At 40.9% G+C, this 27,324-nt stretch overlaps 1 protein-coding gene across 1 annotated transcript in view; it reads right to left on the bottom strand.

The window, feature by feature from the left end:
- Positions 1-27,324, bottom strand: part of LOC139461199 (atrial natriuretic peptide receptor 1-like) — a 111,135-nt gene that overhangs the window by 46,272 nt on the left and 37,539 nt on the right. The window contains exon 3 of the mRNA XM_071242792.1: positions 12,562-12,673. Coding sequence (XP_071098893.1) covers positions 12,562-12,673 — 112 coding nt within the window. The remainder of the gene's footprint in view (positions 1-12,561; positions 12,674-27,324) is intronic.

Here is a 27,324-nt window from a genome sequence, read left to right as displayed (position 1 = left end):
CCCATACACAACTGGCTTCAATACCCACTTCACCACCCATACACAACTGGCTTCAATACCCACTTCACCCACAATGTCCAACTGACTTAGATCACATTAATCCCTCTAAGTTATTCTTCTATGTATACCACTACGGTACAAATACGTCGCTGTTTACATTCACTACACAATTAATGCTGCATACTCTGTGCATCGCACGCATCATAATAGAAGGGGAGAATATAAACAGAATCCCCGTTACAATTGTAATGAAGAAGCTGATCGTCAACACTGTGTTGTCATCTGTTTAAACATTTCTTGTAATGGGGCTTGAGTGCCCGTGTTGTTGTTCGTGCTTTTAGTCACTGTTTTGTTTGACCCAGAGTTGATTATTTACATGCCGTGGTGATATTTAGCAGGATGTTGCTGACTGCGGCGTTAAATATTCACTAATTCACAGGGTCAAACATTTTTATCAGTCGGCACGTTTAACTTTTACCCTCTCACTCCATCTCCACATAACGGGTTTAATCGTTGACTCTGTTTACAGTGTACTGGACACATTTAATGCACATCTAAACAGACCGCCCCCGTGGTCAAGTGGTAGAGCGCCTGTTCGGAGAGCGGGATATCCGGTGTTCAATTCCCGACCGCGACATACCAAAAGACGTTAAAAGATGGTACTTGTTGTTACCCTGTCGCTCGGCATTTTGGGGCTAAAGCAAAGACTTGTCGGCTCGGAGTCAGTGTACTGTGTCTGACTGTGGTATTCATGTTAAACTGCGGCATGGTATCTCAGTGAGCTAGCACTATGAATCGGCATCTGTCCGGACTAGTACAAACAGCCACACACACACGTGCATGCACGTTGCTGTATAAGTGCAACAATCTTGGACGCGACGTTCAACCCCATTTCACCGCACATCTCAACAAGTCCGATCGACATGCATGAATACATACATACACGTGTCGGGGGCACGGGTGGCCCAGTCGTCTAAGGCGCCGGGATTCGTTGTGCAGAGTTACGTCCCTTGGCACGCCAGAAATCCATTAATTGTGGGTTCGAATCCCGGTTCGCCCCGATATATGTTTCTAGGTTTGTCAGCATCATACCCGTGCTCGTGGGCTTCACCGAAATGGTAAACATTTAAGACCTACATCACTTCGGGCTTTCCTCCCACATTAAGCTGACACGCAGTGATATAACTCGAATACTGTTAAAAGCGGCGTTAAACCCAACTCACTCACTTTCACGGGTATGTATGAGGTATAGCACAAAGAGGATTCACGCTGACACCACTTTAACAAAGCTATTTCCATCAAACTAGACGTGAATGATGCTTAAAATCGCCTGTGTATGCTACTCCGATATCAAAATGTCCATGTTATTGTCACTAACAGTGTCAGATAATCAGTATTTTTGGGGTGTTTTAAAACATATTTTATGGTCCAAAAAGTCAAAGTGAGGTGGCACAAGTGCAACACTTATTGCAACCATCTCCCCATATACCATAAAACATAATACAGTTAACGGTTATAACGACCTCGAAGGGACCACTAATGTTAGTTCGTTGTGACAAGTGGCCGGGACAGAAAAAAAAAGTTCGTTATATCCGTCAGTTCATTATAAGCGTGTTCGTTATAAACGTACTATGTGCTGGAAAGTGAAACAGTGCGAATCTCCTACATATGCATATATGTTCATAAATAGATTTAACAATTTGGAAACAATAACATGCTAGCTACAGAATTTGTTAGCCGTTTCTATATTCTTGTGTAACAACCAAGAATATATTTGTATTCAAAGAAACATTTAGGTTTGGGTCATTTAGCAGCTTTTTTGTCATCCGAGATTATCGATAGCTGACAATAATGTCTCCCTAAAGTCATCATATAAGGTTCAATCGATGATGAAATGAATTTTCACAAGGGGCTCTGCAGTATCAAATAAAAATATAAGTTTCTTTGTGGGGCATTTAGAAGTTGGAGTACTAAGTAAGGATAAGTATATGGATGAACAACTCCTTGAACGTTGGTGGACTCAACTATTGCTGCTTCTCTCAATATATATTTGCCAACACCAAAGAGTTCGCGTTTTCTTTAGTCATGGTAGAATGGAGATAAACAAACTGTGTTTAAATGTACAGCTATGTTACCTGTAGATTTAACCACGCTAAATTTATCATTTGAAACTTCACGCTGCGCGTTCGGGTTCAAATTAGATTTAACTTTAAATTGAAAACACATATATTTATCTACTAGATATAAAATATATACACACACACTAATTTGAAATATGAACATAAAAGAATATATTTTATACCATTTCCAAATCATTCACTGACTCATAACTCCCTCTAATGCTTCCTTAATTTTGGAAATGGCTTATTGGATATTTAATTGGAAGGAATCCAGTGTATTTCATCGTGGACCGGACAATGATTAGCAATCTCAGAAAGATAAAAATAAGAACTGCCTTTGATGTGTTTCCTGAAGTAATTTGAAACAGTAATTTGCAAACATTAATAGGAATTCGTATTTGAGAATGACTATGTCATTCTCGTAGTATTGCAATTGTATCAGGTGTCTCATAATATCAGATATCCGCGGAAGATGATGGTTAACGTTTAACACTGTAATAGCAGGCCGTTCATTCGGTCAATGAAGGTTAATGTCCCGAAATTCAGGGAAACCACAAAGAACTCATCACCTTCTTCTAGACATTTCCCCCAAAATGTCTTTTACTTTCAAAATGTTACACTCACTCACTCACTCACTCACTCACTCAGCCAAATCAGTAACTCAACCACTCACTCAACCACTCAACAAATCACCGACTTAACACACACAACCACTTACTCACTCACTCACTCACTCACTCACTCACTCACTCACTCACTCACTCACTCACTCAGCCAAATCAGTAACTCAACCACTCACTCAACCACTCAACAAATCACCCACTTAACACACACAACCACTTACTCAACCACTCACTCACTCACTCATTCACTCACTCACTCTCTTAGACAAATCAGTAACTCAACCACTCACTCAACAACTCACTCAAACACTCAACAAATCACCCATTTAAACACAACCACTCACTTAACCACTCACTCACTCATTCACTCATTCACTCACTCTCTTAGCCAAATCAGTAACTCAACCACTCACTCAACAACTAAACAAATCACCCAATGAAACACACAACCACTCACTCACTCAACCATTCACTCATTGAACGATTCACTCATTTAACCACTCACTCAACCATCACTCACTCAACCACTCACTCAACCACTCACTCATTGAACCATTCACTCATTTAACCACTTACTCAACCACTCACTCACTTAACTACTCACTCAACCACTCGCTCAACCATTCAACCACCCACCCAGTCACGTACTCAGTGAGATACTTAGCGGCCCAGCTACTTGTATTTAGCAGTATAATTCTCACATACCACAGCAAGAAGCAGCACGGTGACTTATGTCCTGGCAAATTTCATGCCATAGTTCCTCTTTATCTAAAATTTCAAATGCAGGGTTAAATGAATGGAATTCTACGTTGGACATTATCAACATTAACGTATCCTCAACAACAGTGCCCTCCAGATTTAAACACAGTTATAAATAGTCGGTGTCCACCTGCGGGAACACGGGTGGCCAAAACGTCAAAGGCGCCGCAATTTGCAGTGCAGAGTTGCGTCCCTTGGGAACGCCAAACTACTATGGTAGGGGTTTGGAGTCCCAGTTCCCCTCGATTATGTTTCTAGGTTTGTCAGCACCAGGGTGGTAAATCTGACACATCGCGAAACAGGAATACCTTTCAAAGAGGCGTTAAACCCAACTTACGACGTCACCAGTGAAGATGACATTATAGATTACTAAAACCGTCAATAGTGACACGAGATACACCCAACATCTAGCCAAGTCTTTAACCAAGTGTTTAGCACAAACACCATTTATCTTGCTCGTATTTCACACACGACGTATCTAAGTGGTCGCTCTACCAAAATACCATATGGGGGGCGAATGGTTGAAATGCGATAGCATAAAACACCCACAGATTCCGCTAATGACTGCACACGATATAATTCTCTCCTCGGAGGTCGGAAAAGTGTCTAAGCAGGATGTTATGTGTCTAATTGTTGCAAAACAATAGCCATACGTGTAATAAAACATGTATAAAATATGCATAAAACACGCATAAAACACGGACATTCCCTTGGGTAGTTTTATAGCAGCCCTGACAGTTCGAGCGAAGTGTGGCAGGCGATTTAAAATACCCAATAGACTGAATACGATAATTAAATATTCGACGAGTGACGCTAATGTGAATCAACACAGGGCGACTAACAATTTGAAGTTAATATACTTAAAGGTAATGCATTGGCTTAGCCATTATGTGCACTGTGTTGCATCCTTGTGTGATCGGAAGCGTGAAGGATTGTGATCAAGGTACGACTATATGACAGCTTAAATGTCTATTCCATGGTTTCTATCCATTATGCTTAAAAAGTACAAGTAGAGTTTGTCATAAGTATATGTTTAGGAATCACTACTAAATAGTGATGACACCAGGTGTTCGCGAACTCTTCAGCGTATTCTGCCTCTTCGGTGTCACCCTTCATCTTAAAACCTTAAAACGTGTATAAGAATAACTTTTAGACACACATACAAACACGTTCGTGAAAGTCCTTCAGAAGTGGAACGCGTGTCCTTCTGTTCAACAGACATACATTTACTGAAAACATACAAGGGCTGGTCAAAATGTTCTATGCCTGACTAACTTTCAACTTTGGGGCATAACAAAATGAACTAGTTAATGTAGTACATTGTTTGAGTAGTTCATTGCAAGTGTGTTTGGTCTGTTGATGCCGTTTGTATATGAGTGACAGCCAATGGAACGTGACAGGGGTCCAAATGGACACAGAAATGGAAAAGAACGAGTTCCAAGCAGTCATCAAGTCTTTAGAGAAAAGTACTCCCCAGGAAATTCGAGACATAAGGGTATTGGTATAAGACTTAGTGCCCTAGCTATTCCTCTGTTAAACGTTGGGTAGCTATGTTTAAGGTATGGACAACAAACATTGATGATGACCCAAGGTCTGGACCTCGGTCAACAAGATAGAAAATCTTCGACTTAAAGATACACGTATTACCATTGCTGAACTTGAGGAAGACACATGTCTAGGCCATGGATCCATTGAAACTATTATTCATGAACATTTCCAGATGAACAAGATATGTGCTCGTTGGGTGCCAAAGTTTCTAAATTCTGATCTAAAGGGAAAAGAACTAACATTGGCAGAAGAAATGTAAACCGAGTTGAGAGGGATTTCGTCAAATTTAAAAGGATATTAGTAACAGGTGATGACACATGGGTAACAATTATGATCCCAAGTCAAAACGTCAATCCATGGAATGACACGATTCCACTTCTCTTTGGAAAGCACTATGACGACACCGATTTGTTAGTTTTGTTCGCTAGGCTTAGAACTTTTTGACCAGCCCTCGTATAATGATATATGGCAACCGTATCTCTCTCATTCCAACTCTTTCCATCTCAAGCTTGCGAATCGGCAATTCGGCGTTTATTTTGTTAAGCTTTCATATATTTTTAATGCTTGAAAGAAGTTCTCTTTTGTGGAGGGTATGTTGAAAGCAGAACGTGCAACAGAAAACAGAAGGAAAATATGAGAAAGAATCAAAAGTATGAATGCCTAATGGAAGAAGAAAAGAAAGAAGGAATGAAAAACAATAACCTGACATTTTAAAATCATTCATTCTGATTCGTCCGACAGTGGTATTGGAACTACGTTAGTTAGCTTATGATTTGTTTCTTAAAGTAAGGTTGGTTGTTGGTTGGTTAGTTGTTTAACGCCGCACTCAGCAATATTCCAGCTATATGACGGCGGTCTGTAAATAATCGAGTCTGGACCAGACAGTCAAGTGATTGACATCATGAGCATCGATCTACGCATTTGGGATCGATGACATGCATCAACCAAGTCAGCGAGCCTGACCACCCGATCCCGTTAGTCGCCTTTTACAACAAGCATAGTCATCTTTTACGGCAAGCATGGGTTGCTGAAGACCCATTCTATCCCGGGTCTTCACGGGTCTCTTAAAGTAAGGATCAACGCGAATGAAAGCATTTTTCAGTTGTTTTTTTCTAACAGGTAGGTAACTTCAAATTATGATTTTACGTTATGTACAAAGCGAAACACCATGTTGTGACTACTAGATACGTGTGGCAATATATTGACGAAACAGACACACAATCGCGCAACGATGCATAGAAGTACATATTTCAAACAATTTGGAAACTTTACCATAACGCTTTCAGTTTCGAATCTACATGTTCGAAATTCTAAACCCAAAACATTGGTTTTTCGCACCTTATGAACAGGGGATAGAAATATATTCCATTGTGAAACATATAAATGCTGGTTTATCTCTGTAATGGACAAATGAATGATAAACGTTGACGGCTACACTACATCCCAGTGTGAAACACATAAACTGAGGCCCGTGTAGATCCGGGCAAGTAGAATAGGTCTTCAGCAACCTATGCTTGCCGTGAAAGGCGACTGACTATGCTTGTCGTAAGAGGCGACTAACGGGATCGGGTGGTCAGGCTCGCTGACTTGGTTGATGCATGTCATCGATCCCAATTGCGTGGATCGATGCTCATGTTGTCAACCACTGGATTGTCTGGTCCAGACTCGATTATTTACAGACCGCCGTCATATAATTGGAATATTGTTGAGTGCAACAATGAGTGAGTGAGTTAATATTTAAAGTCACATCGGCAATATTTCAGCCATATTGTGACTAAAGCAATTTATACATGAAAAACAACAACATTAATTTAGACTATATAAAAAACCTGTCTGCAAAGGACAGTAAAATTACTAGACTTATCACAGATATCAATTTTTAAAACTAGTATATGACCATAAAATATGTATCCCTTGTGATGGACAAATCAACACAGTCAAGCAGGACATGCTTGACCGTGATTCTCTCATCACAAGGGATACAGAATGGAGGATCTTCACCTTTTAAAAAATATGCATGTGAATATCTTGAATGGCCAAGACGACATCGTCGTAAAATGACCTCTTCAAATCTGGACTGGCAACCCAAGTAGGTGTAACCGATATTTGGTTTAATTTGATGTAATTTATTGATACCTACTTGGGTCTCCCATTTCTTTTGCATAAGATCTCGGATGTAACATCTAATTACAGTTTTATAATCACTGTATGGGATCAGATCTAGAAGTGGTGTCACAGATTTGTTGAGCGCTTCTTTTGCAGCAGCATCGGCCATTGTGTTACCAATGACTCCAACGTGGCTGGGTAACCAACAAAAGACGATGTCGTACTGGCCAGTGGCAACATCGGTATGTTATTCTATAATTTCGCGTCGCAATGGATGTTCAGATGAAATATTCTTGATGGTCTGCAGATAGGAAAGGGAATCAGAAAATATGATGTACTGCTTATGTTTTGACTGAGTATTAATATAGTTGAGAGCTGTTAATATTGCCTGCGATTCTGCTTTAAAAATTGAACTGCCATTTGGTAAACTGGATGATATGGTTCTGGATCCAATGACAGTTTGAGCTAGCAACTGCGTCACCATCCTTGGATCCATCTGTAAGTATAGACTTGGAAGTGTTATAAGTGCTTTTCAATTAATTATATTCTTGCTGTTACATTAGTTGGTTAGTGTCTGATTTCTTTAGTTTAGTTAAAGAAAGATCTACTTGTGGACTTACCAGCTGCCACGGAGGAGACGCCAGTATTTGGGTGGGAGAGATGTTATTGAGGTCAATTTTGGCAGCAGATATTTCAGGTTTTATTCTTAATGAAAGGGGTGGAATGAGGGATTTTTTCTTTTGATACAGATCCTCATACAGAGGATGACAAACGCAGTCATATGCTGGATTAGATTGATTGGAATATAGTTTTGTGACGAATTGTAATGATAGTTTTATTCGACGTTGTTTTGGGACAGACTATTACTGGGTGAAGTTCTGAATGCACCAAGGCAATGCCTCAGAGTTTGATGATCTATTGTATCTAATAATTTTAAATTACTTTTACATAATCCAAATTCCAACAACAAACAAACAAACAAAATACATAGTCTTAATTATTGGGTTACCGCCCTCATGGGCAAATGAATAGTAATATCAAATGACTACAATATAACCCATTGTGAAATACGTACAAGCTGGTGTATCTTCTTAATGGACAAATGAATGAAAAAATAAATAATTGCTACAGTATATCTAACTGGGAAATACATAAATGCCGAAATATTTCCTAAAGTGGACAACTGAATAATAAAATTTAAATGGCTACATGAGAAATACATAAATGTCGCTTCATCTCTCCAACTGACACATTAATTGTAAATGTTAATGGTAACCATATATTCTTTGGTGAAGTACATAAAGGTTGGTTTATCCCCCTAATGGACAAATGAGTGATACATTTCAGTGGGTACAGTATGCGTTATGGGGAATTACATAAACGTTGGTGTATTTCCTTGACATATATAAAAGTCAACGCAAGAGAATAACGAGTCTCGATAAAAGACGAAACATCAATTGTGCGTAACAGGCAAAATAGCGGTGAGATTATATGAATGGATCACTGAAAAGCAGTGATGACACCAGCTGTTCGCTTGCCTTGCCTACTGGGGCGGTCGGGTAGCCTAGTGGTTAAAGCGTTCGCTCGTCACGCCGAAGACCCGGGCTCGATTCCCGACATGTGTACAATGTGTGAAGCCCATTTGTGGTGTCCCCCGCCGTGATATTGCTGTAATATTGCTAAAAGCGGCGTAAAACCATACTCACTCACTCACTTGCCTTGCTTACCAGTAGCACCCTCCACTCACACAATTTGAATGAAAATGCAAGCTTTTGTTTGTTGTTTGTTTGTTTGTTTGTTTGTTTGTTTGTTGTTGTTTAACGCCGAACTCGGTAATATTCCAGCTATATGACGGCAGTCTGTAAAATTATCGAGTCTGGACCAGACAATCCAGTGATTGACATCGTGAGCATCGATCCACGCAATTGGGATCGACCAAGTCAGCGAGCCTGACCAACCAATCCCGTTAGTCGCCTTTACGGCAAGCATAGTCTTTGTTTGTTGGTCAGGAACTCAACAGCACTCCTGCCATGCGTCGGCGGCCTCTAAACAAACCAGACAGTCAGGTGATGGACCATAAAAGCAAGGGACACGATAGCGCATCTTCTGATATTGTTGAAACTAAAAACTTGTTACTTTTGAATTACGTCTGCTGTGCACGAGTGCAGAGACCTTTTTGCTAAAAAGTAAAGCGACAACGTTTAAAAAATATGTTCTATTTGAAACACAGTGGGGAATAGTTTTAATGTCTCGGCCCAAACATTTCTTTTGTAGCTGAATCAGCATAACTGATAAATACCACTGAGCCGATGATGAAACTCGGGAACTGCAGTCAACCAGCAGAAACATCGACCCAGATGTGCAAACGAATTAAGAAATGAATGCCTACAATTATCACATCCTGACATAATTTAGTTTTGGACAAATTTCTCTTTGAGAAAGAAATAAATGAAATAATGTGTGGTTACAATGTATCCAATCGTCAAATACATACCCATCTCCCTAATGAACAAATGAATGAAGCAGTGAATGCCTCACTTATCACCCGTCACAAACACATGCAAAGACAAGTCAATTGTTCATCAAAAAACACGGAAACACAGGTACAAGTCAAAATATCTGAGATCGCTTATGACACTGATGTATCCCACATATCTACTATAAAAAGTTTCGAAAGTTACTAAGGCCATCAATGTCGTAAGTCAGATCAAATCAAATAACTTCTGAGCAATCGAAATCTTCGTAGAAAATTCACCAGAATAATTAAATACATCAAGTAAATACACACGTCAAGACCATCCAAGGAAAACAAAATAAAATTGAGCTTCATGCTCTATTTTATGAAAACTCAAAAAACGTTGCCACAATTTTCTTGTCGACACTCCATGGAGGAAGCTGTCGTCACAGTCATCATTCCACAGTTTCCAGGGGACAGCCATTACCCGTGTGTGTGGATCCGGTGCTATTAGTGTTTTTACAGATAAACGACGAAGCCTTTTAGTACTAAGGTACGGTAATCTTGTCCCAGCGTAATGCATACTCATACTCATGTTGTGTCGATTCCCTGAGATATACGGGTCTTAAGCTAAGGCAACTATTAGCTGTTGCCGTTATCTGGTAAAATACTCATGTGTTTTCTGATTCCAAGGATTTCTCCTCAAAGTTAACAAAATCTTCTATAATCCGATTTCTTTGTTGTTTGCATGTCTAGTTTACAGTCATGTCATCATCATTGAACAACATTACTGTCTCATCAGTATAGTGCATTAGTTTCGGTCAATCGAGGCGGGACTTTGGTATGGTATTTAAAATATAGCACATTATACAGTTATTACTGTAGGGTTTGACTTTAAGGTACGATTACCAATATAGGCACTCACCCACTCACTCACTCACTCACTCACAATTGTATGTTAAAAGAAAAGTTAGTTCGTTTTTTATAGTAATCTCCGTTCATCTGGTGCGTACGGGCGGCCAGTGTATCTATGGCGCCGAAATTTACTGTCCAGAGTTACATCCCTTAGGCGTGTCAGAATCCTATGATCGTGGGATGGAATTTAAGATTCGTCCTACATATTTGTCTAGGCTTATCAGCAACCTATGGTTGATTTGGGATAACACTTTCTTAGTAAAGTACAAATTCTTGTGGGTGGAGTCCCGTGTAAGATTGGATCCCCTGCACCATCATGAAACTTTAACACTGATGCAATTTTAACACTGTTCAACGTGTTGGTTACCCTATCACTTATCTCTGACAGCCTACGTGGTCTGGTGGTAGAGCGTCCGCGAGGGGAGAAGAAGGTCCGGGGTTCGATCCCTGGCCGCGTCATACCAAAGACGTTAAAATATGGTACTTGTTATTACCCTGCCTGTCGCTTGGCTTTAAGGAGCTAAGGACGGGTCGGCTCGGAGTCAGTATACGGCGCAGAAATAGGCTTCAAACATTATACCTATCAGGGGAATCGAACCCGGGCCTTCGGCGTGACGAGCGAACGCTTTAACCACTAGGCTACGCCACGTTCTCCAGCGACCAAGAGCATGGTGTTGACGAAGGTTGATATTCGTGGATAAGTTACGACGTGCATCAGAGATGAGCAGATCCTGACAGCTAAGGGGACTAACTCTGCACAGCAAGATGTCGAGACGTTTCACCACTGTGGAACAAATCAGTGGTGACGGACTAAGATTATCGTAAATGGCGGTCTTCGCACCAGAAGATCCGTACAACAACTAAGGGGCGTAACTCAAGCCATCATAATACAGGCGTGCATCACACCGCATAAGCAGAATATATGAGCCTGTCGCCATATGGCTAGAATACTGCTAAAAGCGGTGTATAACTAAACGGTTCCCCTTCCTTTCAATGCCTCCGTGGTCTCGGGTAAACAGCCCCTTGCGGAAAGCGACTCCTGGTCGCGTCAAATCAAAAGACATTTAGAATGTTTTTTGTTGTTACCCTTCCTGTGCTCGGCATTGTAGGATAAAACAAGTGAGTGAGTTAGTGAATATGGTTTTACGCCGCTTTTAGCAATATTCAAGCAATATCACGGCGGGGGACACCTGAAATGGGCTTCACACATTGTACCCATGTCGGGAATCGAACCCGGGTCTTCGGCGTGACGAGCGAACGCTTTAACCACTAGGCTACCCGACCGCCCAGGGGATAAAACAGGGCCCGTTTAGCGTCAGTACACTGTGTCTGAATAGTGTGTCCATGTTATACTATTGCATGGTATCAAAGTAGGCTAGTACTAAAAACAGACATTAATCCAGACTAGTACAAGCACACACACAAACAAGCACACACGACACATGTTTCGCTGTGTATGTACTATAATCTTGAACGTGACGTACAACTCCATTTCAAATCACATCATCTTCTCAGTGCCAGTTTTACACATTGACATAAAGAGATCAAAGTGATACATGCATCACTCTTTATTCATGTCTTCAACCACAATTCAAAAATGCCCATAATACCACGAAGTCCTTGCATCCGTACATCGGAAGTATATGGATATATTTGGGGCTTAGAGGCTTAGAGCTGTAAAAATATAACCACTCCCCTGGATAAAAGGGAAGCATTTGGAGTTCTCTCCCTTATTTATATATGGAAACCTCTCCTGATCATACATCTAAAAAGTCAAACTTAGCTATACACAGGTACTGAGGTCGTTTTTGATTTGGTATGACGTATGAGACAGAAGAACATCCAACAAGTATCGATTTTCTCAAAAGTCTTTCAAATCATCATGGAAATATGTGAAGAAGTTTCGGTGTTGCACGTTTTAGAAAAATAACGTGCCTTAAAGACTTGCAAGATCTATGACCGAAACAAAAAGTGTCCATTTTTCAGGTCATATTTGCCTGGCGGTGAACATCAAAGAGACGTGATTCGGGCTTACCTTGAGAAGAGATCGATATTGAAGAAGACATATTCGCCGTTGTCAAAGTTGAGTTGGTGTGCTTTGATCATTATGTCCCTGACGGAGTCGGGCGAAGCACATAGCACAACAACTGTAAAAAATAAACATCATGATAGTATTAGTCGTGATGACACAGATTCAGGGGGATTTATTTGGGCTTTAGTTGTAACATTTCAATTTCAAATTTAAGTTCGCAATAACACTATAAAGTTCGCGATAAACCCACTGTATTTTCAATGAAATCTTCAAAAGAAGACTCGATACGATACGTTTTGATTCGAATATAAAAATACAGATTGGAAAGAGGGTTTAGACCTTCAAACAGCAAGATGGAGTTGTTTATTTCATTTCTTCAGGACAAATTGATATGATGATGGCGAGTATTTTTGTTGTACTTTTGTGGCTTCTATGGGCGGGCACTCTACCGATAGACCACGGAGGCGGTCCTATTCATGTTGATGTCACCAAAGTGATTATAGCCTTTGGCGTATGCCACTCTTGCTGTTATCCTAGATGAAACTGAGGACTATACAACAGAAATACTGTTAAAAGGGACGAAAAGTCTCCAACTCATCTCCTTCATCGTTCCCGGGAAGGAGAACAACATTGATTTGATTTATCGTGGCTCGACAAGCGAACAACATACTTTCGTATCGAATTTCCTATGATTGTAAATATGACTTAAATGTATAACACACCAAGCTGTGAGTGCATGTACAGGGGCATCTCCAATATTAATAATAATTTTATAATAATTCCTTTACAGTATTGATTACGTGTGCTGCTTCAGAGACAATTACAATTCCACTTTCAACAGTCTACCGCATTGTGTACATCTAGAAATTCTTCAAACCAGACTTGCAGACATATGATTAATATACCACAATAAAGACGTGTATTATGGCCATATGTATCATTGCGAGGAGTGACTGTTGCAGAAGGAGAGCAAGTATCGATGATTAACCTTCTCGCGTTCTCACAGGGGCGATGTCAACAGTTTCAAGATGTTATATTTCTTTTGTTCAAACCGCGCACTTGAAAGATTATTTTAGTTTATTTATTCAGAAATATTATTTGTATGACTCTTAAGACAAATGAGAGAACATAATACTGCTGAATTTTTATTTGGCATAATTTATAAATAGTCATGAATAATTCCATATTGATGTAAAAATTAATATTTCCAGAGCATTATTATTTGAGGAGGTGTGTCGTTGACTGCCCTTCATAGGAGGCAGTCGCACACTCTTCCTTTCGTAGAGATTTGAGAATGATTCTGAACATGTCATTGTCGCTTTTATTTCATCTACTCGAAAAAACAACTCAGCTCAGGGTCCAGTATTAGAAAGATACTTACCCAAGTCCCTTCTGCATTCATTGTTGTTATAATTTTTAAAACCTTGAAAGTATTGAAATGAGTGAGTGAGTGAGTGAGTTGGGTTTAACGCCGCTTTTAACAGTATTCCAGTCATATCACGGCGTGTTAGCTTAATGTGGGAGGAAAGCCCGAATTGATGCAGGTATTAGACGTTTACCACTTTGGCGAAACCAACGAGCACAGGTATGGTGCTGACAAACCTAGAAAATTTATCGGGTCGAACCGGGATTCGAACCCAAAACCATAGGTTTCTGGCGTGCCCAAAGGACGCAACTCTACACAGCGACTTTGGGCGCCTTTGACGACTGGGCCACCCACCATGAAGAAAGCCATGATTAATAGAGAATCTCCCCCGAGTGTCTTTTCATATCAAATCTATCAACACGAGTTGATAAAAGTGGAACAACTTGTTTCACTTTCCACATTTGCCAACAAGTTTTGATATATTTGCTATCAAAAGCATTGTGATGCAATTTCATTGCAGCGATATCTACAATGTAGCTATTGCTTGATCTCACTCATGCGATATCTCCTGTGGGAGCCAGTATTGGATGATAAATAGAGGATAGTCCATGTGTCGAGTGAAATACCATGTTTCTCTCATCGGGTGACGGGGGAAAGGAGATATTTTCACAAGTGGCGTTTCACAAGTCCTTTCCCCCGTCACGAGATGAGATAAACATGATATTTAACTCGACACGTGGAATATGCTGTATACTATTATGTATTTTTTGTGTAGTCTTCGAGACAGTTGTTGGAAGTGAAAGAATACACGATGGTCAAGTAACCAAAATGGCGCTGTGCGAAACGAACTGTCTCGACTGAAGTTTAATGAGACATTTACAGTTAATAACGAAACATTTTCAAGATACTAAAGCACGACAAGAAGCGATATTAACTCCATAAAAGACCATCTGTCATTATGTTGCCTTGTCACCTAAATAGGAAGTCAACAGTAAGTGTACGGGCCAGACACTTAAGACAAAGGGAAGTCATTGGCGGGGAGGTAACTCTTGTAAGACAATAGTTCCGGCAAAGTGCTGTGTTCACCGCATAGAAATAGCAAGTGTTATGTTCACTGAAATGAAAATATCACTTTCTCAACTTTAGAAAACCCAGTCTAAACTAAAATATATAACAAAAGTTCATAGCATAATGTCTTTAATTATCCAGCTCATATGAACCATACGGGGCTTTATCATACGACGTCGTTTACTTTAACAGCAAAACACATAACACTACATCAGATGCAACGTGAAATGATGAGCACACGGTTCTCGTAAAGAAATTGGCGAATCCTACGGTGTGAACGATTGATATTACATATGCGTGGATGCAAGGACATTAAAAACAACCACATGATATACAGTTATTTCAGTATGAATGCATGCAATGTTCCTAACATTCTTACATTATCCAAACCAAGGAGATAACACAAGCTTGGTTAGCTGTTTTACGCCGTACTCAGAAATATTCCAGCTGTATGACGGCTCCGTCTGGAACGTTGGAAAATGAACTTGATATCAAAGAAATATGTTTTTCCAAACTAATTAATAATTCAGTTCATAAAGGTCAAATATTTAGATAACTTAATTATCAAAAATAGTATAATATAATGCCGTTTTAGCAATCAGTACATATGACATTTTCAGAACAAAATCCCACAATGAAAAGAACTATGTACACGTATTCTATGTATATTGTGTCTACGGAGAGAAATGTCATATTGAACACGCTGAATGTCAAATTCGAAATTAACGATAAACAGTATTCAAACAAGTCACAGGAGTTTGGACAGTTATATGTGACTCGTGATGCATTGCCATAAGGGAAACGGTATTTATTTGAATTATGCAAAAGTACATTTTCAAACTAAATGTCACCTTACTCTTAGAAACTTGATAAAATTCAACAATGACAGTAACCCGCAATGCAATTTAGTAAGTGAACGATATTCTAATATGTTTAAATTATGCGTTTTGTACATAAAATGCAAATTCCATTATAAAATTGAGGGCTTGTGAAATATTCAACGATACCTTCACTTTTCAGATATAACAAAATATCCTGCTCAACATTCAACAGAGATACTGAGATATTAATTTTCTTTCGACAACAATATTTTGAACTGTGAAAGAATATTTCATCATCGCGAAGCTACAAGAGCACCCGTTCCATGGCAGCATTAAATACTATTTTCATTACGACATATCCGAGCAATCAGTCTTTTCAGACCCCAACTGGACACTCCCAATCACTATCATAAGTAAAGTTGTATATACCCGTGATGATCCGGGGTAGAAAAGGTCTTCAGCAAACCATGCTTGACGTAAAAGGTGACTAACGGGATCGGGTGGTCAGGCTCGCTGACTTAATTTATGCATATCATCGTATCCCAATTGCATGGATTGATGCTGCGATGTCAATCACTAGATTGTCTGGTCCAGACTCGTTTATTTACAGACCGCCGTATAAATGTTGCTGAGCGCAGCGTTCAAAAACAAACACACAAAAAATATATTCGCAGTTGCATACGATGTATTCGCGGAGCGTTAAAGGATATCGGATGGTGTGTCAATAATACATAACTTCGTGATCTATTAGAAATCCTTGGTCATTGTTTCTTTTCTACATAAAGCTGGACCCGACTATGTTTCAAGGTTTGTCAGCACCATACCCGTGCTCCTGGGTTTCACCAAAGTGGTAAACGTCTGAGACCTGTATCGCCTCCTTTTCTCCCACGTTAAGCTGACACGCCGTGATATAACTGGAATACTGTTCAAAGCGGCGTTAAACTCCACTGACTCACTCACTCACTGAGCTTGCGTCGGTTATTGGTTGCTTTGTTGTTTAACGCCGCACTCAGCAATATTTCAGCTATATTACGGGGGTCTGTAAATAGTCGAGTCTTGACCAGACAATCCAGTGATTGATATCATGAGCATCGATCCACGCACTTGGGATCGATGACATGCATCAACCAAGTCAGCGAGCTTGACCACCCGATCCAGTTAGTCGCCTTTTACGACAAGCATAGTCACCTTTTACGGCAAGCATGGGTTAGTGAAGACCTATTCTACCCCGGAATCTTCACGCTTGCGTCGGAATGAGTTAAGACATTGTGATGTGTCTTGAAACGACCCCCGAAATCAAGTACCCACGGACGGTAATGTGTCTGAATACGACTAGACGGAGGAGAAACGGAATTCCTCTCATCATCCAGACGCAGATTATACACAGTGTACATCGCGAGTTAACATCACTGTCCCTAGCATGGTTATCTGTGCTCAGGGATCTGTAAAAAAAGCCATTTTGTCTCAATCGTGCTTTTTTACAGATATATTCTCATCAACGCTCAACAAAGTGTTTGAATACTATGATATCGTCCATCAGACGCTTTGCCATTTAGACGTGTAATATGTATGTTGTGCTGTACATCGTATCGTGTGTGGTCGAGTGTCGTAGAGGTATGGTTGGTTTGTTGTTTAAGGCCGCACACAGCATTATTCCAGCTCTATGTCGGCGGTCTGTAAATAATCGAGTCTGGACCAGACAATCCAGTGAGCATCGATCCACGCACTTGGGATCGATGACATGCATCAACCAAGTCAGCGAGCCTGACCACCCGATCCCGTTTGTCGCCTCCTACAACAAGCATAGTCCCCTTTTACGGAAAGCATGGGTTGCTGAGGACATATTCTACCCCGGATCTTCACGGGTGCCACCACTCCTAACCAACGGTTTGTTTTCCTCAAGAAGATCAACGAGAGGCAGTTGTCTTACATATAAGTCCTTATAGCTCATATTCCTCAAGAGGGGCACGGGTGGCCCAGTCGTCTAAGGCGCCGCGATTCGCTGTGCAGAGTTGCGTCCCTTGGGCACGCCAGAAACCTATGATTGTGAGTTCGAATCCCGTTTCGCCCCAATTATGTCTCTAGGTTTGTCGGCACCATACCCGTGCTCGTGGGTTTCACCGAAGTGGTAAACGTTTGAGACCTGCATCACTTCGGGCTTTCCTCCCACATTAAGCTGACACGCCGCGATATAACTGGAATACTGTTAAAAGCGGCGTTAAACCCAACTCACTCACTCACTCACCATTCCTCAAGAATAAGTACTTCATTCAACCCATCTGATCCTGAGCTCTTACTTTTCACCACAATGTCAATGGACCCACCATATGATATTCGAGGGGAAGGATATTTGATAGAAGTTGAGTAATCTTTTCAAGGTCACTGGGTTTTTTTAATGTTTGATTTTGTTTAACGTTGACTCAGCAAATATGCCAGTCATATGACGACTGCCTGTAAATAATCGAGTATGGAGTCGAACAATTAAAATTATCGTCACAACACATATTTGTAATGACATCCTGCTGGCCAAGCAAAATATCTTTGTTTTATTGAAAAATCTTTCCAAATAATTTTTTTCCCACTTTTTAAAAAGAATCTCTCCAAACTAACCCACTTCAGATCCGACGAGGCAAACCCCACCTGTGTTTGTTAATAGCACATTAACTGCCGTTCAAGCGAGGTAGAAACTTAAAAATTGGATTTGACCTAAATTTATAAACGTTGTCAAAACATTACTAGGCTGAAAAGTCTCCGAGGCACTGCAAACCTATATTACCCCCCCCCCCCCCCCCCCCCCAAAAAAAAAAATAAAAAAAAAAAAAATCACGATATCAAATACATCACCATCGAATAACCATTTCATTTGTTTCATTTTTACACATCATCAAATAAACGTGTCTACTTTCATTTGCCAGGTTGTTCAGTTTCATGTTTAAGGCGACTAACGGGATCGGGTGATCAGGCTCGCTGACTTGGTTGATGCATGTCGTCGATCCCAGTTGCCTGGATTGATGCTCGTGATGTCAATCACTGGATTGTCTGGTCCAGACACGATTATTTACAGGCCGCCGTCATATAGCTGGAATAGTGCTGAGTGCGGCGTTAAACAACCAACAAATAGACAGACTCGATTATTTACAGACCGCCGTCATATAGCTGGAATAATGCTAAGTGCGGCGTTAAACAGCAACCAAACATAAGTCTACGAAACTCGACCAAACACGATACGATGTACATCACAACAGTGCGGCGTTAAAAAAAACCAAGCCACCAGTTTTATGTTTAGCCAAGTGCTTACATCGAGAGGAAACATTTTTGACCTTTACAACGCTTACCCTCAAGCCTATCAAAGTTATCTAATAGGCACGTCTCCTACTCCGTCTCTGATAAACGCTCGTTGTTTTATGTTTCTTATATAACGTAAGACCATTTTCGAAGCATGTTCTTGATAAAATGAGCTTTGAGGGAAGCATTATCTTTAAATACTGTACTACCATGCTTTCATTTGCCACTTGCTCTGGTAATTGCAGCGATAGGCTGTTAAGTCTACTCCTTGGCCCGGACTAATAGAGCAAGGACTGTTGTAATTTGCTGCTACTTTCGTGTTAACTAGCTTTGATGCTGAAATCGACTGGCAACCCTCCGTTGGTCGTTGCTAAAGCGTGTTTTTATTGACCAGGGACTCGCTTGATTGGTGAGGTTTGTTTTACGAGTGAAAAGGCTGGCTAAATAAGGTCCACCGTGTCTACAACTCCTACCTTTCTGTCAATTCAAGTTGCCGTGTTTTAGAAAACATTGAAAAGCTTTTCCCAAATAGTTGCGTAAGACAGGCACTTGCACAAAGTTCATGCTCTACTCTTGTTATCGTCAATTTAGCAATTTGGAACAACCTTGGACAGGAATGGATTTCTTTATATACAATTTCAAACAGCACTGAACTTAAACAACACAAGTAAACCCACTATTTCACGTAGCATTGAATTATGACGTTTCAGGTTTGGCAGTACATGTTCCATGGAGTCAGAACAATTTTCGTCCCCAAAACAACCTCAGTCGTAATGGTAAGATTGTGATCCCCACGGGGCATTGAGTTGAACAGTGTCATTTCAAGCACACTCCGAAAACGTGAGGATGAATTCAAGCAAAAAAGCAATTATCTATAGAACGGGGGTTATACATAGGAAAGTCGCTATCAAGATAATTATCTCAGCCAGATGATTCTGGGCATATTGTGTCTTTACTGATTAGAGAGTATTCGATTCAATTGGGCGGAAACTCAACTAAAATAATTTCGCCATTCATAAGAGAAACTGTTTGTTTGTTGTTGTTGTTGTTTAACGCCGCACCCAGCAATATTCCAGCTGTATGACGGCGGTCTGTAAATATTCGAGTCTGGACCAGACAATCCAGTGATTGATATCATGGGCATAATCCAAGTATTGGGGATCGATGACATGCATCAACCAAGTCAGCGAGCCTGACCACCCGATCCCGTTAGTCGCTTTTTACGACTAGCATGGGCTGCTGAAGTCCTATTCTACCCCGGAATCTTCACGGGTTCATGAGATTGAGATCGATGACATGTATCAACCAAGTCAGCGAGCCTGACCACCCGATCCCGTTAGTCGCCTCTTACGACAAGCATAGTCGCTTTTTAGGGCAAGCATGGGTTGCTGAAGACCTATTCAATCCCGGGTTACATTATTGTTACGCTATGTTTAACAAGGTGATTCAAGTGTAACTTTAATTTCCATGACCTTGACTTTCATTTCGTTGTCATTTATCAAGATGTGACCTTGACCTGTATGGTCAAGAATAGATAACGTGATACGTCTTACCGTGCCATCGCCGTATTTACATTATACTCAAGCGGCCAACACGACAGACTCTGATGCGTGTTTCCATTACCGATATTGTCAGATTGAAACGGTACACGAGGGAAGTCCCACGTGACCTCGCCGAGGGAAACGCATGACTTTCACGCGATCTCAATGTAAAGAGGGACATGTTCCACATTAACCGTGGCATCAGTACCGTCAATATTGACATAAAAAACGAGACCATTTTAACCACATTCTTCTATGGAGGTGCATGCGTGCTAAATCGTCTGATTCCCAAGGCATAGTACAGTGTCGTGATTCCTGGCCTCATTTCTACCATTTGTTGGTTGGTTGGTTGGTTTGTTGTTTAACGCCGTGCTCAGCAATTTTCCAGCTATATGACGGAGGTCTGTAAATAATCGAGTCAGGACCAGACAATCCTGTGATCAATATCATGAGCATTGATTCACACAATAAGGAACGATGACATGTATCAACCAAGTCGGCGAGCCTGACCACCCGATCCCGTTAGTCGCTTTTTACGACTAGCATGGGTTGCTGAAGTCCTATTCTACCCCGGAATCTTCACGGGTTCATGAGATTGAGATCGATGACATGTATCAACCAAGTCAGCGAGCCTGACCACCCGATCCCGTTAGTCGCCTCTTACGACAAGCATAGTCGCTTTTTACGGCAAGCATGGGTTGCTGAAGACCTATTCTACCCCGGGTCTTCACGGGTCTGAACATTATTGTTACGCTATGTTTAACAAGGTGATTCAAGTGTAACTTTAATTTCCATGACCTTGACTTTCATTTCGCTGTCATTTACCAAGATGTGACCTTGACCTGTATGGTCAAGAATTGATAACGTGATACGTCTTACCGTGCCATCGCCGTATCTACAGTATACTCAAGCGGCCAACACGACAGACTCTGATGCATGTTTCAATTACCGATATTGTCAGATTGAAACGGTACACGAGGGAAGTCCCACGTGACCTCGCCGAGGGAAACGCATGACTTTCACGCGATCTCAATGTAAAGAGGGACATGTTCCACATTAACCGTGGCATCAGTACCGTCAATATTGACATAAAAACGAGACCATTTTAACCACATTCTTCTATGGAGATGCGTGCGTGCTAAATCGTCTGATTCCCAAGGCTTAGTACAGTGTCGTAATTCCTGGCCTCATTTCTACCATTTGTTGGTTGGTTGGTTGGTTGGTTGTTTAACGCCGTGCTCAGCAATTTTCCAGCTATATGACGGAGGTCTGTATGTAATCGAGTCTGGACCAGACAATCCAGTGATCAATATCATGAGCATTGATCCACACAATTGGGAACGATGACATGTATCAACCAAGTCAGCGAGCGTGACCACCCGATCCGGTTAGTCGCCTTTTACGACAAGCATAGTCGCCTTTTACGGCAAGCATGGGTTGCTGAAGACCTATTCTACCCCGGAATCTTCACGGGTCCTATGTGCAATGGATAGCTTAATAGTCGCGTTCCTTATTTGCTTCAGGATCCGCTCATTTCGAGTAGGATACGCAGATTTGGACGGATTATGATCTTTGTATTGCCAGCACCCATGCAAACGTCCATGCATTAGTAAAGAGAACAGCTAACGAGCAACGTGAACCTCAGTCAATCTGCCTCAAGGGAATGCATGATAAACGTGTATTGCCCGAGATTGTCGTTTCAGGGGACAGATGAAATGTAATTACTTATTCCATGTAGGATGTTATCTATACATCACACGCTGGCATTGAGAATGGGAAAGAACAGAATGCCACACCTTCCACTCTAACTAATTCCTCTTGGGATCTCATGACGTATTGGGCGGTCGGGTAGCCCAGTGGTTAAAGCGTTCGCTCGTCATGCCGAAGACCCGGGTTCGATTTCCGACATGGGTACACTGTGCGAAACCTATTTCTGGTGTCCCTCGCCGTGATATTTCTGAAATATTGCTAAAGGCGGCGTAAAACCATACTCACTCACTCACTCACGACGTACACTTGTCAACTGATGACGTAATCGCATGACAGATGACGTTATTCCGCATCTTTACAAGCGGCGCAGTTGTATAACGTCAAATTGTTTCATGTCATCATGTCCGATTTTGTAATTGTTTAAATGCAAACCGACAATGGTCAGACATTGACTGCATTCAATATTTCAACCTGTGAGGTCACGGGTGGCCTAGTCGTCTAAGGCGTCGCAACTCGCCAGAAACCTATGATTGTGGGTTCGAATCCCGGTTCAACCCGATTATGATTCAAGGTTTGTCGGCACCATACCCGTGCTCATGGGTTTCACCAAAGTTGCAAACGCCTAAGACCTGCATCACTTCGGGCTTTCCTCCCACATTAAGCGGAACGCCTTGATATGACTAGAATAATGTTAAAAGAGACGTTAAACCTAACTATCTAACTCACTCATGTTCAACCTGTATGGATACTATTGTCACTTTGATTTAACAATTGACAGTACAATCAACGTATTCAAAAAGAAGAAAAGGGTTGTGGTTTTCTGTCTTCTGGGTGTTGGTAGAGAAACCATTATGTTAAAAAAAAACATACGTAGTAATAATATTGTCACTAGCCTTTATCGTTAAACTCCTTTAGTAACCTACATGTATCAACAATAACCAAATGATTGATTGCTACATAAACTTCTTTCAGAAGGTAGAGTAATAGGTTTGTTTGTTTGTTGTTTAACGCCACACTCAGCTATATGACGGCGGTCTGTAAATAATCATGCTTGGACCAGACAACCCAGTGATTGACATCATGAGCATCGATCCACGCATGGATACGATGACATGCATCAACCAAGTCATCCAGTCTGACAACCCGATCCCTTTAGGCGCCTCTTACGATAACCACAGTCGTCTTTTACGGCAAGCATGGGTTGCTGAAGACCTATTCTACCCCGAATCTTCACGGGCGTGGGGTACTAAGTAAGGATACGATATAGATATGAACAACGTACAATGAGGAGCTTAATAACAGTGTTAGAACCTACACCGACACGTCACTACTAATTGTAATAAAGTAGGTGCTCTTCATATATCTTATAGTACTCGATTGCTGTAATGTATGGTAGCCAACTTCAATGAGGATCCGTTGGTGTCACCTTGAAGGAGTCATCATACCCCATGGGTCATTCATGGTATCAATCACTGGTTTGCCTGACCACGACAATATAATTAACAGGCAATAGTGTTAATGTGGAATATTGTTGACTGCAGCTTAAGACACATTTTTTTCTTTTGGTTGGTTGGTTGGTTTGTTGCTTAACGCCGCACTCGGCAATATTCCAGCTATATGACGGCGGTTTGTAAATAATCGAGTCTGGACCCGACAATCAAGTCATTAATATCATGAGCATCGATCCACGCAATTGGGACCGATGACGTGTATAAACCAAGTCAGCGAGCCTGACCACCCGATCCCGTTAGTCGCCTTTTACGACAAGCATAGTTGCCTTTTTACAGCAAGCATGGGTTGCTGAAGACCTATTCTACCCCGGGTCTTCACGGGTCTCATTTGTTTCTAGAAAGTAGGTTTCAGGTAACATGACACGGTCTATTTCACTATCAACATTCACAAGGTCATACAGTCCTTGGAAATTCGCTTATCAAGATTGGAGACGTACCGAACAAAAAGCACACGCTTCTCCGAGCAGAGTTATCTTAAACCAATAAATGGAACAGATGGAAAGATGGCTGGTCTGAGATATTTCCCTTTTATCATCAGCTAAATAGAGGGTTTATGTTCCTAATCGGATCAACTGCTGTGCTTAACGTTTTTTTCCATATTAGTTAAGATTATGTTATTTTCGACATTATTTCATTAAGCACACAATATCTCACATCCTTTTGCAAGGCCTTAACAGATTGACCTAATTCAAATTGATAACTTTTAGGGTCTCTATTTTCTTTATAGTTGTATTATCTATTGTGAGTTGGTGAGAATAAGTAATTACCTATGTAGCAATAGCAACAGTACTTTGCACATTAGCAATTCAATGAGCAGTTGGGTAGCCAAGAGGTTAAAGCGTTCGCGCGTCACGCCGAGGGCTCCTGTTTGATTCAATATATGGGTACAATTTGTGAAGCCCATTTCAGTTGCGCTTGTCGTGATATTGCTGGAATATTGCCAAAGGTAGCATAAAATCATACTCATTCACTCACTCACTCAAGCAATATTAGCTCTGCGTATGGCTGTAGCAACATCATCTCCTGTAGCAACTGTCGTCCAGCCTGTAGCAATGGATACATTTATCGCAATAGTTGCTTGCAATATCGATATTTATCGCAATAGTGATTTCCAGACCAATAGTCACGCCAAATGGTTTCGACATTTATTTTATATTATGCAGGTCTCGTTGGTCTAAAAAAACCGTATCATATGTTGTCCTTTGACTGAAGACAAAACTAGAATGTTTGTTTGTTTGTTGTTTATGAAGAACTCAGTTAAGATCCGGGGTAGAATAGGTCTTCAGCAACCCATACTTGCCGTAAAAGGCGACTGTGCTTGTCGTAACAGGCGACTAACGGGATCGGGTGGTCAGGCTCGCTGACTTGGTTGATACATGTCATCGATCCAAATTGCGTCGATCGATGCTCATGATGTCAATCACTGTATTGTCTGGTCCAGACTCGATTATTTTAGAGACCGACGTCATTTAGCTTGAATATTGCTGAGTGCGGCGTTAAACAAACAAACAAACAAACAAACAAACAAACACTGTAACATAGTGATACCAGGAAACCTTTGTCGTGACAGCCATAGCCCACAACGTTTTAACATTCGGGCTGCAGTGACTGAAGCCGAAAATAATTGCATCCTCTACGACTGGGATCGATCCCGCTGTGACTGATACAAAGGTCAACGCCTGTGTCATCATCACGCTTGGGACAGCCGAAAGAGACGGTGGAGTATTTTGGGCTCAAAGGGCTACCAAAGCAATTATTCTTGCGTTCCTTCTTACGGCATTGCCTTTGATGCTTTATGTATTAGTGTGATTATTCTGGGTATTTATCTTGTTAAACTGATGTTCCACTTTCAAATATACATATGATTTAATTACATAGTGATATGTCGCAAACATATGCACGAATTTCCTCAGCATTACATTTGTGTTTGTTTGTTTGTTTGTTGTTTGTTGTTTAACGCCGCACTCAGCAACATTCCAGCTATATGACGGCGGTCAGTATATAATCGAGTCTGGACCAGACACTTCAGTGATTGACATCATGAGCATCGAGCCACGCAACTGGGATACGATGACATGCATCAACCAAGTCAGCGAGCCTGACCACCCGATCCCGTTAGTCGCCTCTTACGACAAGCATCGTCGCCTTTTACGGCAAGCATGTGTTGCTAAAGATCTATTCTACCTCACGTGTAACTGTTTGGTGAGTGAACGAGTGCATACTCATAACAATAATCCACTGCACTGACAGCAACTTATGAATGCATGTTACATGTTGCAAAAGTAACAATGTACAAGCCCTGGGTGAAACCAGCGCACAGGTGTATAAATAATAAAATTAGATAATTACATGTTTTCATCAATAACACTTTTTACCACTATGAATAGGCGTTCAAGCCATTGTTAACATATTGCAACAATAGCAGAAGCATGGCTATTGTTAGTATTGTATAGTTCCACAATGTTATCAGACATCTGTGTAACATCTGTGAAGAGAATTTAATCATAGATTACCAAACTGTTTCAGTGATTACATGATGCGTTCTTTACAATACCAGAGACCATATACCGTAATATATCGGTGTATTTCCTCTCACACTACGAAACTGTTGGAGCGCTTATGCATGTATATTGCCCCCTTAACAATGCCAAGCTGTAGTGGCGATTACACGTAGCTCGTGACAATACCAAAAGATCTGTTGTAGCTCTTATATACAGCTTTAATTACAAAACCACTGTTGTAGCCCTTACATATATATAACTTTAACAAAACAAATCCGTTGTACGCATTACATACATCCCCTTTAACAGTGCTAAACTGTTGTAGTCCTCATATACACCCCCTTTAAAAATGCCAAACTGTTGTAGTCCTTACATACATCCCCTTTAACAATGCCAAACTGTTGTACGCCTTACATCCATGCCCTTTAACAAAGCTAAACTGTTGTACGCCTTACATACATCCCCTTTAACAATGCCAAACTGTTGTACGCCTTACATCCATGCCCTTTAACAAAGCCAAACTGTTGTAGTCCTTCCATACATCCCCTTTAACAATGCCAAACTGTTGTAGTCCTTACATACATCCCCTTTAACAATGCCAAACTGTTGTACGCCTTACATCCATGCCCTTTAACAAAGCTAAACTGTTGTACGCCTTACATACATCCCCTTTAACAATGCCAAACTGTTGTACGCCTTACATCCATGCCCTTTAACAAAGCTAAACTGTTGTACGCCTTACATACATCCCCTTTAACAATGCCAAACTGTTGTACGCCTTACATCCATGCCCTTTAACAAAGCCAAACTGTTGTAGTCCTTCCATACATCCCCTTTAACAATACCAAGCTGTTGTACGCCTTACATACATCTCCTTTAACAATGCTAAACTCTTGTACGCCTTACATACAACCCCTTTAACGATGCTACACTGTTGTATGCCTTACATACACCCCTATAACA

This window comes from Haliotis cracherodii, unplaced genomic scaffold, assembly GCF_022045235.1.
Source record: "Haliotis cracherodii isolate W230 unplaced genomic scaffold, xgHalCrac1.p SCAF_14, whole genome shotgun sequence".
NCBI classification, from domain to species: Eukaryota; Metazoa; Mollusca; class Gastropoda; order Lepetellida; family Haliotidae; genus Haliotis; species Haliotis cracherodii.
This window is presented reverse-complemented; position numbering and strand designations above follow the sequence as displayed.